Genomic DNA, 15784 nt, shown 5'->3' on the forward strand with positions numbered 1-15784 from the left:
CTGCACTAGAAGAATGCATTTATAATGCAAGTTAAGGTTTTTTTTTTTTTTTTTTTTAAGAACATTCTTTGTAGCCAACAGGATGTGTTAGCAAAGGTTATGTCAGTTCTTCCTGATAAGGATGATTCCATGGCTATCTATCACAGAAATGATAATGAGATATTCTCTTTTTTTACTTTTTCCCAGAATTCATGAATACTGTGAGATCAAAAATAAAACTCCAATGTAGTATTTTAAAGAGCAAACCATTGATTATATTCATCAACAGTAAATCTAAAGATGTTTTTCTTAAACACTATTTGCAGCCTTAAGACACAGAAAAAATGCACATTTCACATTTGAGTATTCTGTCTGTGGCGTTAAGTAGATCCCAGCTGGGCAGAGAGATTGCATTTTCATCTCTTTGCCACAAGTATTTTGTCACTGTCTGTTATGGTTATTTAACTTGTTAGCGCCATTTCTAGTGTTTGTTGAAATATTAACTTAGTTACCTGAAGAATATAAACAGTGTCTTTAACATAGAAAAGATATTTATTGGATATATTAGTTTTGGCACTATTTGTAATCAGAAGATGCCAACTGGACTAGAAGATGGAGGAGGGACATAGTATTCTTAGGTACGAAGGAGGTAGGAAAATGGAAGCAGTGGAATGGGGCACCGACTGAGTGTTAAACCTCGCGCTATCCCTTAAGTTAGATGTTGTGTTAATGCTGTCATTATTTTTTTCTGTAAAAGTAAGAATAAATAATGCAGTTTAGGAGCAACAGAATCGGCGTCTGTTATGTTTGCACTGAGACACCAGATACACTTTAATAGTCAAGATGCAGAGCCCTGTAAAGGTGTCTGTACATGAAAATTATAGTGAAGTTTAGGACAAAACACCGCTCCTTTGTCAAAAACTTTTTTTTTTTTTTTTTATAACGTACGAGACGGAATGTATACAGCAGTTTTGCAAAAAGAAAAAAAATAGACGTTGAGAATTTGTGAAAAGTGATACAGTTTGAACTCCACTCAGTAATTTGTTCATTGGTCCCACCCAGGGTTCCCATCCATACCAGTCGCTGAGCTACACCAGTGGTGACACAGCAGCTGACTCGCCGGCCCATGTGAGCCGTGCCGGTCTGCCAGCCAAGGACAGCCCCAGGAAGGAGAGTCTCCTGAGCAACCTGACGGGCAGCTTTAGGAGCCTTCACAACCTGCTGGAGGGCACACCACAGAGGATCGAACCGTCTGCTGCCACTGCAGCCAAGAGCAGCTCCCTTACTCGCACAGGTACTCATACCTGAACTGCTTTTAAAATAGAGGCTTTATCGCAACATGTAACCTGTTTGACTTTTGCTGCAATGCTGACCTCTAATGTTCAGTAATGTGAATTATAACAAACCAAAATAGACTCTCAGCTTGGTTTCTCCTCAGGCACTTTGTAAACAAACACACAGAGCCAGTATACCTTGAGTTATTTACTGTTTCTCTCTGTAACATTTATTAAGCCCTGCTGATATCGTCTTGTTTTATTAAAGCATAAGTAATCTGTTTAGGTGTTTAATGCAACATTATATAACAAGTCTGTGTTGAAATTTGTAAAAGGGCTTGAAAATTGTGAAATCCTTGGGTTTTTCATGATTTTCATCATTTTGAAATTCCAATTGAACTGTACATTAACCACACCACCTCTATGATTAAAGATGAATGTTATCATCAAGTTTATTAACTCTATGATTTCCAGATTTTTGTAGTGCGTTCCATAATATAATGTGATCTGTGTTATGTTCTTTTTGGTTCTTAGGGACAGACATGCTGACAGAACACCCACTGCTGTCGGAGCCTTCCTCCGTCAGTTTTTACAACTGGATGTCGAACGCTGTGGGCAACAGAACGGGGGCTGGACACCAGGAGTCCCCCATGAACCGCTCTCAGCACAACAGCCTACAGACAGGTCAGATGCCAGGGATTCATGGAATCTCATGGAGGGGTGATTTTCCATGAAAGATTTTAAAATACGTTTCTTTGAGAGAATCCTCAAAGATTTGCAGATGTCCATTCACGAAGATGGGTTCAATAATTTGGATGCTAAAAATGAAGCATGTTTAAGTTACTATAATTCAGTTATTGTAGAAACGAATCATTAACACCATCACACTCCTACTCCAGTACTTACAGAAGAACAGCTGAGGAATTCAGTCTCCATGTTTATTGCTGTTTTATTAGACCCACTGGATTCTCCTGTGAACCTGTACCAGTATCAACCACTGCCAACAGCTAAAAGCCCAGAAGGAGGTCAGGGATTGTTGCTAAGTGTTGTGCTGGTGGTGTGTGTGAACTAATTAGTTAGCAGTTAGTTTGTTTCCCTCCTTGAGATTAGCAGTAGTACTCTGTCAACTCTCATTAAGAAAAACGTGTTAACAGGTATCGACTAAAAGTCGTTATGATAATGAAGTGTAGAACTTGTGACTATACCATTTTACATGTATATTATTCTGATGGCATCAGAATAAGTTACGAAGAATAAGTCTTAGACTACCCATTAAGACCGGATGCAGCATTTGCGTGCTTATAGTTGTCAAATTGGTTTGATATCGCTGTAATTAAATGGTGTCTTTCTAGGCTCTAGCAGCGCTTATAACAAGAGGTCTGCACCTGTATTATCATGAAGGCTAGACAAAGTCATGTTGTTTTCCAGCTGCCAAACACACAGTAAGGACCAAAGAATGTTAACAAAGCTTAGCGACCTGAACTTTTGTTAATCCCTCACTTTGCGTTTGTTTCATCGTCATCCAATCTAATCATAATTGGTAATCATTCAGTTGGATCGCTGAAAAGACACGTTTTCCTTTCCTTTCCATTTTTGCACAACAAATTAGTTGGAGCAGGTTCACACAAACAAATAATGTGGATGTGGTAGGGTTCTTTAGATTGCCAGATTATGCATAAAATGCCTATAAAGTTCTGTAATGTGGCTGTTGCCTTCTTTTTAATTCCCTCCAACATATTTGTTATGAGGAATTAAAGTGTTTCACTCTACAGCACTCACTGTCACTGCTCACATTCTGACGATGTATTGTAGCAAGGAAACCATAGCTCTTGTGCACTGCCTGGTTTCAAAGCACATGTATCGCAAACTTCTCTTCCACACCCTCAGGTGCAATGTGTAACTTGCCTACAATCCCCTCGGCGTCAGACTTTAACACAGTGCTGTCCAGCGACCAGAACACCCTAGATGGAACCCACTCCCAGCATTCCCAGCGCAGCACCAGCCAGGATGACATTGCTGACATAGAGGAGGGCAACCAGTGTCCAGCTGCTGTTCAACTGGCAGATGCTCAGGTGCTGGCAATATATCTCTGGACAAATGTTTTATTAAGTTTTTATTTGTGTTGATAATTTAAAGTCAGGGAACAAAAAATAGGAAGAAATTGGCTTAAAAGGTTGCTGTTGTTATGATAATAATGTAGGGACCTATGCCAGCAGATGAAAGATTGTATTTAGTATGAATCAGTGTTAGGTCTCATTCCCATGTGTCAGAATAAGCCTAGTCTTTCCTTACAGTAATATGGACATCAAACTCTTTCTTCATGGCTCACACAGTTCAGTTTAAACATCCTTCCCGAAGAAAAACATTCGTGAGTTAATATCTGTTTTCTTCATCCCCCAGGTTGTTTTCAAGCCTTTGCTGAACTACACAGGTATCCAGGCTCAAGACACCACTCCTCTTAGCTACAAGATGTATTTTGGAGAACACCTGTCTTTTTCTGGCAACCTTGAGTGTCTGAGAGCAGACATTGTTGACTCTGATACTTCCAAAGAGCGTAAAAACAAAAGATCCAGGAGGTAAAACACACTTTAACCATTATTTACCCAATATTACAAAAAAAACCCATAATGAGCTCTATTTTCTTACTTGTTAATGTTTTTGTGTGGCATATACATAACCCCCAGTCTGTCTTCCCGTTATGTGCAGACAAGGTATGGTGAACCTCCCTCCACTTGAGTTCAAGCCTGCGCTGCTGATTGAGACATTCAGCCTGAATGCAGTAGTGATGGAGAAGTCGACTTGTGCTCCACAGGGCTCCACCACAGCCCCACTGTCTTTCCACGACCTCAACCGCCGCCACTACAACACTTTCCACTGTGATTTCACCACAGCCTGCCAGGCTATCAGCCAACGAGTCGACATGGCCCTGGTTCGCCTCATCCACCAGTTCAGCACCATGATTGATGACATAAAAGCCACGCAGACTGATATCAAGCTAAGCCGATACACTGCTGGCTCTGCCTCGCCCACCCCCACTTTCAAAGCCCGGCCGTACCGCCATTTTAGGTCGTCTGACTTCAGCCGCAGCTCCCGGGGAAGCCTGAACGGAGGGGGGCGCAGCGGAACCCAAACCTTGAAGAGCAAGAGAGGTATAGGGGGTGGGGGAGGAGCAGGTGGAGGAGGAGCAGGCATGACTGGAGGTTTACCCCCCAATGGACCTACGTCAGGCATGGACACACTGGGGAGACGGGAGCCCCGAGGACGGAGCTCTCTTGGACGTTCTGAGAGACGCACCTCAAAGGTACAATGTTTGTTTAGTTTTTAACACAAAATTAATAAAACAATATAAAATTGAGGAGTCAATAAATGGACAGTAATATAGAGAATTTATGTTTGTGTTGGCGGCCTGGTGGCTAAATGGGTAGAGCATAAGGCTGGGATACTGAATTCACCCTCTTCAATCCCAGCCCACACATCAGCTGTGTCCTTTACTTTATCTGTTTATTTGAACAGGGACAATGCACATTAATCAACCTTTCTGTAAATATTTCAGAAATATGTTTTAGCTTTTTAGCTAATTTGCAACTGTAATCCCCAGGCAGGGTGTTAAATGCCACGTAAAACACAATAATGACATAAAATAAAACAGAAAAAAAAAACACAAATTAACTAACACTTAACAGTATTAGTACAGACAGCACAGCCACAGCCACCCCAGTCAAATTAAACCCAAGTTACACAATTATGCAAGCATAGGATAAGAGTTAACATAAAACATGTACCTGTACATAACAGTACAATATGAACACAAAAACAAAAGACAGAACTACTTTAAGTTGGGAGAACTATGGTAAGATGAGAGCTAGGTGGGGGGTCCTTGATCAAGACACTCAGCAATAGCTCCCTGTGTGCCTCCTGGAGAAATTTCTTTGTAACAGGTATATGTGTATACTTGATGATGAATAAATATTCTAATTATATTGTAAATCCATAACTTTGAAAATCAAATTTAACCTGTAGAGCCCTTTAAGTAGACTTGGTAAATAATTTTCATCTGAATACCATAAATGACCTAAGTGCATCCAGGTTTGTTTTAGTCAGTTATTGTAGTAATGGTAATAATAGTAACAACAACAACAACAATAACAATAATAATGATGATGATTCATTTTATTTATAAAGCACTTTACAGTTGTCGACAAATCTCCAAGTGCTACTTAAGCAGATTAAAAGCAAGAATAAAACATAAAAACATGTGATGCATAGTACATAGACATTGTCAAATGCTACAATGCCACAAAAAATATATACTGAATATTTATTTGTTATGTTAGAAAAGCCCAGTAGCTTTCTTACACTCAAGAACATTATAGAGAGAGACATGTTGCTTTCTACTACTTGGTACCTGCCTGAGAACTTCAGTTACAATCTGGCTTAAATGTTTGAAGGTCTATAATTCCTTAGCAGCACACCTGTCCACAACCTTAAATATGATCCTTGATAAATTCTGGATGTTCTTCTTACTATCTCTAGAGGGAGCCAGTGTATAATATCAATTTCTCCCTGTGATCTGTATGCAAGAAAGTCTTTTGTTAGAAAGTGATTTGTTTCACTTTGTAGTTATTACCAGGAAAGTTATTTTTGCCTTGGCAGTAGGAACATGGGCTTCAAACTAAGCACTTTTTGAAGACAATACATTTTTATCAAAGTATAGAATGTATCAGAGGGACTCATGACAGACTTTGCCTTTTACAGGTATTATCTACATCAGAGTATTTAAGTGTGCTGAGATTTCCCTCCTGTATCTATTGTCAGTGTACAGTGTATTTGATAGCTTAAATATACTGCTTGAATAAACAGTGTATGTATAAAGAAGTAGCTTGTTTATTTACATTTCAGCCTCAGGATGCATATTGAGACATTTCTGCTTGTTTCATAATGGGGAATATTTCGTAACGTCTCCAGGTGTCAAGGAAGGGCTCCCGTGACGTGGCGGACCACATGGCGATCCAGATGGATGACTCCGACTCAATCACAGTGTCAGAGCAGAGCGAGCCATCAGCAGAATGTTGGCAGAACATGTACAAGCTGCTAAACTTCTACTCCCTTATCTCAGATCCTACTGGCATCCTGGAGAAAAGCTCCCCAGAGAACTGCCTTTCAGGTGGGAATCAGTCTCTGGTAGTCAGTCACTTCTTTATTTTTGTCCTTTCTTCACACCTCTATGCTTGCCTTCAACTTCCAATTCCATTTTTACCTTCAATACCTTCTTTTCACACATTATTTGCACACAGTCATGCTGCACTTCTGCCTTTTTTTTTTCCTTCTGTCAATTTCCCACCCTTTTTCTTTTTTCCTACCAAGTCCTTTACATCTGCACCTTCTCCCAGTCACCCTCTTACATCGTACTTTCTCTCCTGGCAGTTCGGTTACATCCCTTTTACATATTCCTCTGTTTAGTCCTTCTTATCTTTCTAACTTAACCTGAAGTTTTAAGTTTTATTGCAGATTTGTATACTTTTTGTCATTATTTAAACATTCCTTTTAAATACTATATACATACATATATTTGAATTATTTGGTAGTCTAGTTAGCAAATAATTTAATACATACTTCCCAGTCACTGCATTATTCATTTATTTCTAGTCAGTTTATCTTTATATCACCCCTTTTCTGCTGCTTTGACCCCACATTTCCCAGAGGAGTTCATTAAGTTCCACAGCAGCTTGTGGAACAATCTTTCAGCAGAATACACCAAGGCTAAAAAAGGTTCCTGAGGGAACTTGGCTCTCTCCCGTTGTTAAATTATAGTGCCTTTACAACACAAGCCAAATGAAGTCAGTCAGTTAGAAGTAATGACGATATCATAGTGAACTGAAAATATTTTGTATAAATGATGTCTAGTCTTTGCAAAAATATATCTTAAAAATGATAACAGTTGCATTACTGTGCAATGTGTAACTCTACTGTGAACAACCTTTTCTATGTGTATACTGTCTGCAGAAAGTGGCCGTCGGCCCTCAGAACCACTCTGTAAGGTCATCTTTGAGAACGAGCAGCAGGACTCCACCACACCCAACAAGCCCCCAGGTGTGGGTGGGAGGCGGCGTAGCCTGGTGAGCTCTGAGCCTCAGCACGTTACCCTTATAGTGTTTGGTATCGGCATGGTGAATCGCACTCACCTGGAGGCAGACATCGGAGGGCTGACCATGGAGGCTGAACTGAAGAAGATCCATGGAAGTTTCACCCTAAAGGAGAAAATGAAAGGTGAGACTGAATGGGTGAGAACTATAGGGATAGGTTAGTGTTTTGTCTTCAGACATACTGGTTACCTGTGCTCTGACTTCAGTATTTCTGTTATGTTATGAACCTTGATTTTTCTATTTAAGGGTTCTAAAACCTCAAGTTCCAAATTAAAACTCTTTTAATTCAGTTAGTGACTGAATAAGACGGTAGTATAATGTCTGCAACAAACAGCTATAGACACGGACCAAGTTGTTGGTACCCTTTCAAAAAAACAACGAACCTATAATTTTCACTGTAATAAACTGACAAATGTATTTGGAGAGAAAAAAGAAACAAATAAAAATCTGACATTGATTTTGATTTGTGATTACATTTTTTTTTTAAATAATACAACAAAGGCCAATCCAAACGGCACAGTGACTACTTTTCCCAGATTTAAAATATGCCAAATGACTTGTTAAAATTTTGAGGATATGTGTTATGCTAATTACAGGAAACAGTAATATCACTATAATCCAATTACTTATCATCATTTCTAACAAATTTTCTATGCCTTTTTAATTTTTTTTTCATTTAAATGATTCTGTTCAATCAAAAGCAAAGACTTTCATTTTCCTGTATCAGTTTCAAATGATTGCAGGAACAATTTATAAAAATGAATTTCATGGAAAATTAGCGACAATTTTATTGACTTCTGTCTGCAGTAATTGTTGGTAGTTGTTGATTTTACTCTTTTTAACTTGAATTCACAGATATCCTGCACCAGAAAATGACTGAAACTTGTGCATCAGCTCACATAGGAGGGGTAAACATAGTTCTGCTGGAGGGCATAACTCCTGACATCCAGTACGTAAATATTCCCTCCATTCTGCCTAGAACTAGAATTATTATTATTATTATTATTATTATTATTATTATTATTGATGATTTTAAATATAAATGTCCCTGGCTCATCTTTAAGGGAATATTTTGAAAACAATACCATGTAATTAACTTTTGAATTCTAAAATACTTATAACACTCTATTCATCCTAACTGTCTGTGGTACATGGACTGCTACGTAGTTTGTGTTGTAATAACAACAGTCATCAGGAGAGTTAGTAGCAAATATTTGCTACTAAGTGTATATATTTACGGGTTAAGCCCCTTATAAAAATCCCTTCAATATGTTTTTTCTCAACAAATGGTGTGAAAATAAAACTTAATCTTGTTTTCAAACAAAATGCTCCAAACGGGTCCAGTGTATTTAAATTTGCATATGACAGCCAGCCAGAAACATTGTAGTTGTTGCTGAAGTGTACCATTTCCCTGCAGTAGTGATTGCAGTGCCACTCACATATATTCCCCCCCGCTATCCTGTTTGATTTAAAAGAACACAGCAGAGTCGCTAAATTAATTAGGCCATAACCTATATCAGGCTGAGCAAAAGAAGTGAGACAAGACAAGCGTTTGTAATATTAGTATCTGAAAACAGTTGCTGACAATGTGCTGTCCAGATGCAGTTCGATATTATTAACATTACTGGAGCTTGAGCATCTAAATCTAAATAATTTCAAGAGCACACTAGCCTCTAACCACATTTTCATTTGAAGTACCTCCTATTTGAAACACTGTATTCTCTCTTTATGTGTCTTAGAACCATTTCACACTTTCTTCTGGTCTTATTTTCTTTGGATTTCTCTTTGCTTTCTCTTCCAACTACTTGCCTAGACTGGAGGATTTCCCCACATCTCCCACCAGCACAGCTAAACAAGAGTTTCTGTATGTTATTACTGCCATTTAGGACTCACATGCATAACAAAAACCGCTCTAATTGTACATCCTTCATTTGTCTGTCACCTTGTCTGTATATATGAATGAAGCCACCCAAGTAAAACAGATCCTAAAAGCCAAAAGATGAAATGGTTTAATGTTTCAGTGTTTTGTTTTAGTTTCTATCAAGTAACACGCCCGTAACCCATTTTTAAATGCAAGTACAAAACAGCATAGGAATCTTGTATCTGAATAAAACTCTATGAATTTGACTGCCATAATGCACAATTCATCACTTTATTCATTCATAGTGAAACATTTGTCACTGTCATGGTTGCTCATAATTCTTGTGCCCTGACAAACGAATGCATGGTGTTTGACTATTTGATGTCCTCCCAGTACAGTCTTCAGTTGCACATTCATACATTTGTCCACATCACCTGGGTGGGGAGAAAAAAAAAATATTTTTGTGCTTTGGCTTATTCCATTTCACTCTGTTTTACAGAACGGTGGTCAAATGCAACATCGCCAAATCCCAGGCTTTGTACAGCGCCCAACGAGGACTCAAGACCAATAATGCAGCTGTTTTAAAAGTGGGCACCATTATGATCAACATCCCACAGCATCCTGCCACTTTGCACAGTATGATGGTCCGCAGCTCCCACCAGCTCTCCAAACAGATCTCTGACCTCATCCGCCAACCATCCAATGTGTATGTTGGTCTCATTTACCTTTTCATTTTATTTCACCAAGCGTAATTTATATTGCCTTAAAAACAAACAATAAACTTTCATGTTGCAAGTATATTTACAATGTGAAATGAAGCTGTCAAGAAACAGCAAATGTCACTAAAATAGAGTCTATAGTAAATTAAATTCTCCTAAGAAGTCTTTCATCTGTATAAGTGACAGGTTACTTCATTGTATCTGCACTGTTGCCATTTAGCTGCCTTCAAAGCCCGTGTGGGGTCTGTTTCCATGGTAATACTCTGAATTATGTTAATATATTTATAGAGTTGTAGGTGTGCTTTGGATATTAAACAAGTTTTCTATCATTCATAGTCACTGGAATATAAGCCTGTATCTGCAAAGTTCTGCACAATAGTGCACACATAACTAAATTAAAGCAGTAGTGTTCACTTTTTCATTTTGTAGTTTAACAACACTTTGCCCCAACAGTTTGGGATTAATGTAATGGAAAAACTGAGATACAAGACGTTAAATCAGATTTAGCCATTAACATAGCAAACATGTTTTGATAACGCACTTGATTCACATATTCTAAGTCACTGCTTACTTTATATAGATGCTGAAGAAACCCTAAACCCTGAAGTGAGTTAATGTTTTCATTTTTTTCCTACTTTCATAAAGTCAACCTCCAAATAGGGAGGACACACCAACCACACAACCATCTGACAAAGCATCCAGCATCAATCAAACCCCTGTAGAGGCCAACGAGTTCCCCCAGCTTCCGGAAGGCCTGGAGAAGAAGCCCATTGTACTCAAGTTCAGCGCCATGGTGGACGGCATCACCATCGGGGCTGCCTTGCTGCCCTCACTAAAAGCAGAGTATAAAATGGGTCGCATGAAGAGTCATGGCATGACAGGTGTGTGTACAATAAGATCTGACGTTGATTTCCTTTTATTTATTTATTTTAGCATGAAAGAAATTAATTTCACCTAGTATTATTTACATTGATGTGGCTATGTAAACAGCCATTTTGATATGTTCTTTTATATTCTACAAATATTGTTTAGCGAAAAAAACTGAATGCAAAAATGCATGTTTTACTTTGTGCTTTTTCAATGCTGTTGTTACTTAGTACGTAAACTGCCGAACAACTGAAATTATGCCTTTTGATGTTTTTCCTTCTCTTACATTTAGGGGCTCAAACCAGTTTCACCTTTGAGCTGCCAAACCATAAGCTTTGCTTCCAGTCAAAAGTGTCCCCAGTGGACATGTCCACCATGCCACCATCAGCCAGCCTCACCCTGCCTCCAGTCAATATGTCAGGAGAATACATCATGGAGGATCATGAGAGCCACTCGGAACAAGGCTGGGCTGTAGACGACTTCCCAGCAAAGCAAGGCAACTATCTCCAAGGCAACTACCTTCGCTGTGTGGCTGAGGTAAGAGGCTCCTGATTTGACCTTTCACTATTTCAGGAGAAGAAATAAAAACTAATGAGCCACCAAAATGAATCCCATGCTTGTCTTTTGTGATTTGCAGATTGGTTCATTTGAGCACAACCTGACCACAGACCTGCTTAACCATCTGGTCTTCCTGCAGAAGGTTTTCATGAAGGAGGTCAATGAGGTCATTCAGAAGGTGTCAGGTATGGTACCCAACACCAAAACCCATTTAGGTTAAAGAATAATGGTGTGGCCTTCAGCTGAATATGTAACAAATGGACACTTGGAGGAGCCTTTAAATGTAATTTCAAAATCAACTCATCAGTAGATATTAGACCTCACACATATTCATGTACACACTCACATAGACAACATGATTATTTAGCATCATTATCTTACAACAGACTGTGAGTTTGTGAGCTTGATTCACATAATTTCCATGAATGCAGGAGGAGAACAACCCATCCCGCTGTGGAATGAGCATGACACCTCCACAGATGCAGAAAAACCAAAAATCCTGCTTTATTCTCTCAGTCTCATGTTCAAGGTATGTCTGTGTTCAAGATAAAAAAATATATATATATATTAAAAATGTAAAACAGGGTAGCCGAAGTTTTTGGTCTAAAGTTTGTTTAATTAAGTGCTAAAACCCATGAATTTGTGTTTAGAACCACTATGAGGAGTTTTCGGAATTAAATTGTCTTCCTCACAGGGGATCCAGATGACAGCCACCACTCCTTCAATGCGAGCTGTGCGCTTTGAGACGGGTCTGATTGAGCTGGAGCTATCCAACAGAATCCAGTGCAAGGCTCAGCCTGGTGGCAGCAGCAGTTACCTAAAGCTCTTTGGCAAATGTCAAGTAGATCTTAACCTGGCCCTCGGACAGATAGTCAAGCACCAGGTACAGATTGGGAATCTCACCTCTGATACTCTGATAGTGCCGTGCTTACTTACTATAGATCACTATCTGATGTAAATCTCCCTTCACTATACAGGTATATGAAGAAGCTGGCTCAGACTTCCACCAGGTGGCATACTTCCGAACTCGGATTGGTCTGCGGAATGCTCTGCAGGAGGAGATCAGCGGCTCCTCAGACAAGGAGGCTGTTCTTATCACACTTAACAGGCCAATTGTTTTTGCCCAACCAGTGGCATTTGACAGAGGTTCAGTTTATGCTTTCTCTATATTAAATTTAATATCAAAAGCTTTTATATGTACTATAAGAGATTATATTTAAGCATTAGCCCCATTGGTTTAACTTCTCCAATGGTGTCACTAATATCTGCATATATTTGTAACTGTTAAATCTCTTGTGCTCAACTTTTGGGTGTGTCATTCTACATGTTTTCTGTTCTTAAATGAGCAAAGCCGAATCAACCCAAATTTTCAGTTATTAACCTTGTTTATTGACACAGAAAACATCGACACCACAGAAGATTGTTTGTATTTTAAGAAAGTATATTCTGCCTAAGTAGAACTGGTTGTTAAAGAGAAATGGCTTGATGATGGACCTGCATTGGATTTTTGCACACAACAAAAGTAGAACTTTTTATGGCTTGTTAGTTCCTTGACAGTTCTAACTTTAATGCAACTTGTTTACATGACATTCAGGGTCTAATTTAAAGTTCTCCCTGCTGTGTGCCCTCCTGCAGCTGTGCTCTTCTGGCTGAATTACAAAGCAGCTTATGACAACTGGAATGAGCAGCGTATGGCCCTCAACAAGGACATCCACGTGGCCACAAAGGAGGTGGTAGACAAGCTGCCAGGCATTCAACAGACCTCAGCTCAGGCCTTCAGCACCCTCTTCCTACAATTGACTGTCAATGACCTCGGCATATGCCTGCCCATCACTGGCACATCCCAGGTACACTGCTATTTGTGGTTTAGATTCTCAATATTTAATAGTGTTAGAATGTTACATTCTAACATCTATATCTGTGGGAATAAGTGGCCAAGATCATAAACTGTATATGAATTAAAATATATATATATATATATATATATATATATATATATATATATATATATATATATATATATATATATATATATATATATATATATATATATATATATATATATATATATATATATATATATATATATATATATATATATATATATATATATATATATAGCAGTTTTGTGGTCTGTTGGCTTAAAGTTTATTTAGTTGAAATTTAATTCTTAACACACATTTTTACATTTAATTCTGTAGATCTCAGATTAGAAAGTTTTCAATAAGTCTCTTTCTCCCTTGCTTTTATTAGAAAACTCATTTATGTCTGATTAAATATATAGCTACAGTGCATCTCATTTTAACCCTAAATTCAGAAATAAAATGATTAAATAAATTTCTTTTCATTTACTGGTGTTCATGGCATTCATTTTGCTTTTGGCAAAACACCTTGAGAAGCTGTGTTGCCATCTTGTTCTTTGTGCTCCTTTTTAAAAAGGGGAAAAAAAGAAATAAAAAGCTATTCATCTGTACTGAGTATTGATATCAGTGTTTCCCCTACTTTAGCTTTTGGTTTGCAGGCTGGCCTGAACATTACTTTGTTCTGACTGGCCTCAACAGTTTAATCATTGAATGTTGCAAACACCCAGGATTGTAATACCAGATGTTAAATATATGTAAAAATAAAACAAAGTCAATCAACAACAGATATAGTAGTAATTGAAAAAAAAAACAATTAGAGAGATGAACAAGTTACATATTTGTTATAACTAATTATGAAGAAGCCTCTGACCAAACTGGAATATTGTAAGTTTTAATAAAATGTTTTACTGTCACACACGTGGTGGTGTTGTCATTGGTGTAGACAGTTGGCTCACATTTAATGTGAATTTGGCAAAAAAAAATAAATGTGAATTCAGCATTGAGGCCTGTAATGTGACCATAGTTTTTGAGCCATCTATGCACTGTGCGCTACTATACTTTAGTATTTGCCAGACTTACAGAAAGTGTTTTAACTTTGCAAAACACTTACTGCTGCTAGTGCATATTTTTGCATAAAAACCTAAAAAGCAGTTGATTTTGCATTGGAAATATAGTTATTTTCTTTTTAATGAAAAATATACTCCCAAACAGTGAGAAGACATTTTTAGGGGAAACACTAGATATTAATTGATCAATATCAGTTCTTTTCTTACCATTGACACAACATATACCAGCTGTTATGTCACACTTATTTCCATAGAGAGGACAAGTACCAGTTACGGAAGGCAACAACTCTGAAGCTGGGGCCAGCACATCAGTAGGCCAGCAAAAAAATGCACAAAAAGTAACCAACTATTTATTACATCTCTTGTGATGGCTTGTTGTGGGACATCAACTTACTGCAATTAATATTTTTCTATGCCACAAACACACTGCATCACAAGTCTTGTTCTGTTTAAAATTAGGGGTCGTACCACTTTGTCAGATTGCCTCCAGAAGGCTGGCATAAAAATTAATGAAGCTTGCGCTGTTGTCCGAGGTGTTTTGGGTGTGTAATTACTAAAATGGGGTTATGCCAGTTGGTTTTCAGTGTCTTGCTTATATGTGTTGCTAAGATGGAAATTCTATTCTTTCACAGTGCCTTGAATGTGTATAAAATTGTATACCTATTTTAATGTTACAGTAGCTGGAGAATGAGTGACATTGTGTGCTTACTCTTCTTTGATATAGCATGTGGTTATTTCTAAATTGCCAAGATTTCTGCAGTAACTCCCCCAAAACTGAGGTCTGATTTTTATCCAGGTCATAGTTGTAAATAATTTAGGACATAGTATTTCCTGCCCTTCTGTTATGACTGAGATAATGATCAGACTGCTGTTTTAGGATTCAAGCAGAGTTAATCCCGAAATTTGGGTTTTATGGACCAATCTCTTCAAATCCTGCAATTAAACACAATCTAACAAACGGAAAAGCTTGGTAACATTTCACTTGTGTATATAGTTTTATTTACATAATCAGACCAGATGAATTATCATTTTCAAATTTTGCCAAAAGCATGATATTTCACAAAACTATCATGAATTATTTATTGAAATGCACGTTAAAAAATGTATTTCTTGTAGTTCTATTTCATAGGTATGATGAAATGTTACTAGGCAACTCCCATTTTCCACATACATGGAGGTGGTCTTTATTTCCATATACCTACCTGTCGATTAAGGCCCAGATAACCCCTGTCATTGCTCCTCTGCCAGGCAAACCACAGCATAGATTTTGACACGGGCTCAGCTCTGGTCCTGACCATCGAGAGCACACTAATCACCGCCTGCTCCTCTGAGTCTCTTGTCAGCAAAGGACACTTCAAGAATTTCTGCATCCGCTTTGCAGAGGGCTTTGAGACCACGTGGGACGACTGGAAGCCTGAAGTTCGAGGGGATCTGGTCATAAATGCTTGTGAGTG

General features: G+C 38.2%; 1 protein-coding gene across 1 annotated transcript in view; it reads left to right on the forward strand.

The window, feature by feature from the left end:
• Positions 1-15784, forward strand: part of kiaa1109 (KIAA1109 ortholog) — a 65659-nt gene that overhangs the window by 27918 nt on the left and 21957 nt on the right. The window contains exons 44-61 of the mRNA XM_067478626.1: positions 1042-1273; positions 1788-1937; positions 3141-3325; positions 3654-3829; positions 3960-4554; positions 6219-6417; positions 7257-7520; positions 8252-8345; positions 9210-9260; positions 9757-9963; positions 10622-10857; positions 11136-11380; positions 11481-11586; positions 11833-11930; positions 12096-12284; positions 12379-12547; positions 13037-13248; positions 15579-15777. Coding sequence (XP_067334727.1) covers positions 1042-1273; positions 1788-1937; positions 3141-3325; positions 3654-3829; positions 3960-4554; positions 6219-6417; positions 7257-7520; positions 8252-8345; positions 9210-9260; positions 9757-9963; positions 10622-10857; positions 11136-11380; positions 11481-11586; positions 11833-11930; positions 12096-12284; positions 12379-12547; positions 13037-13248; positions 15579-15777 — 3607 coding nt within the window. The remainder of the gene's footprint in view (positions 1-1041; positions 1274-1787; positions 1938-3140; positions 3326-3653; positions 3830-3959; positions 4555-6218; positions 6418-7256; positions 7521-8251; positions 8346-9209; positions 9261-9756; positions 9964-10621; positions 10858-11135; positions 11381-11480; positions 11587-11832; positions 11931-12095; positions 12285-12378; positions 12548-13036; positions 13249-15578; positions 15778-15784) is intronic.

The sequence above is a fragment of the Channa argus genome, chromosome 16 (assembly GCF_033026475.1).
Source record: "Channa argus isolate prfri chromosome 16, Channa argus male v1.0, whole genome shotgun sequence".
In the NCBI taxonomy this organism is placed as follows: Eukaryota; Metazoa; Chordata; class Actinopteri; order Anabantiformes; family Channidae; genus Channa; species Channa argus.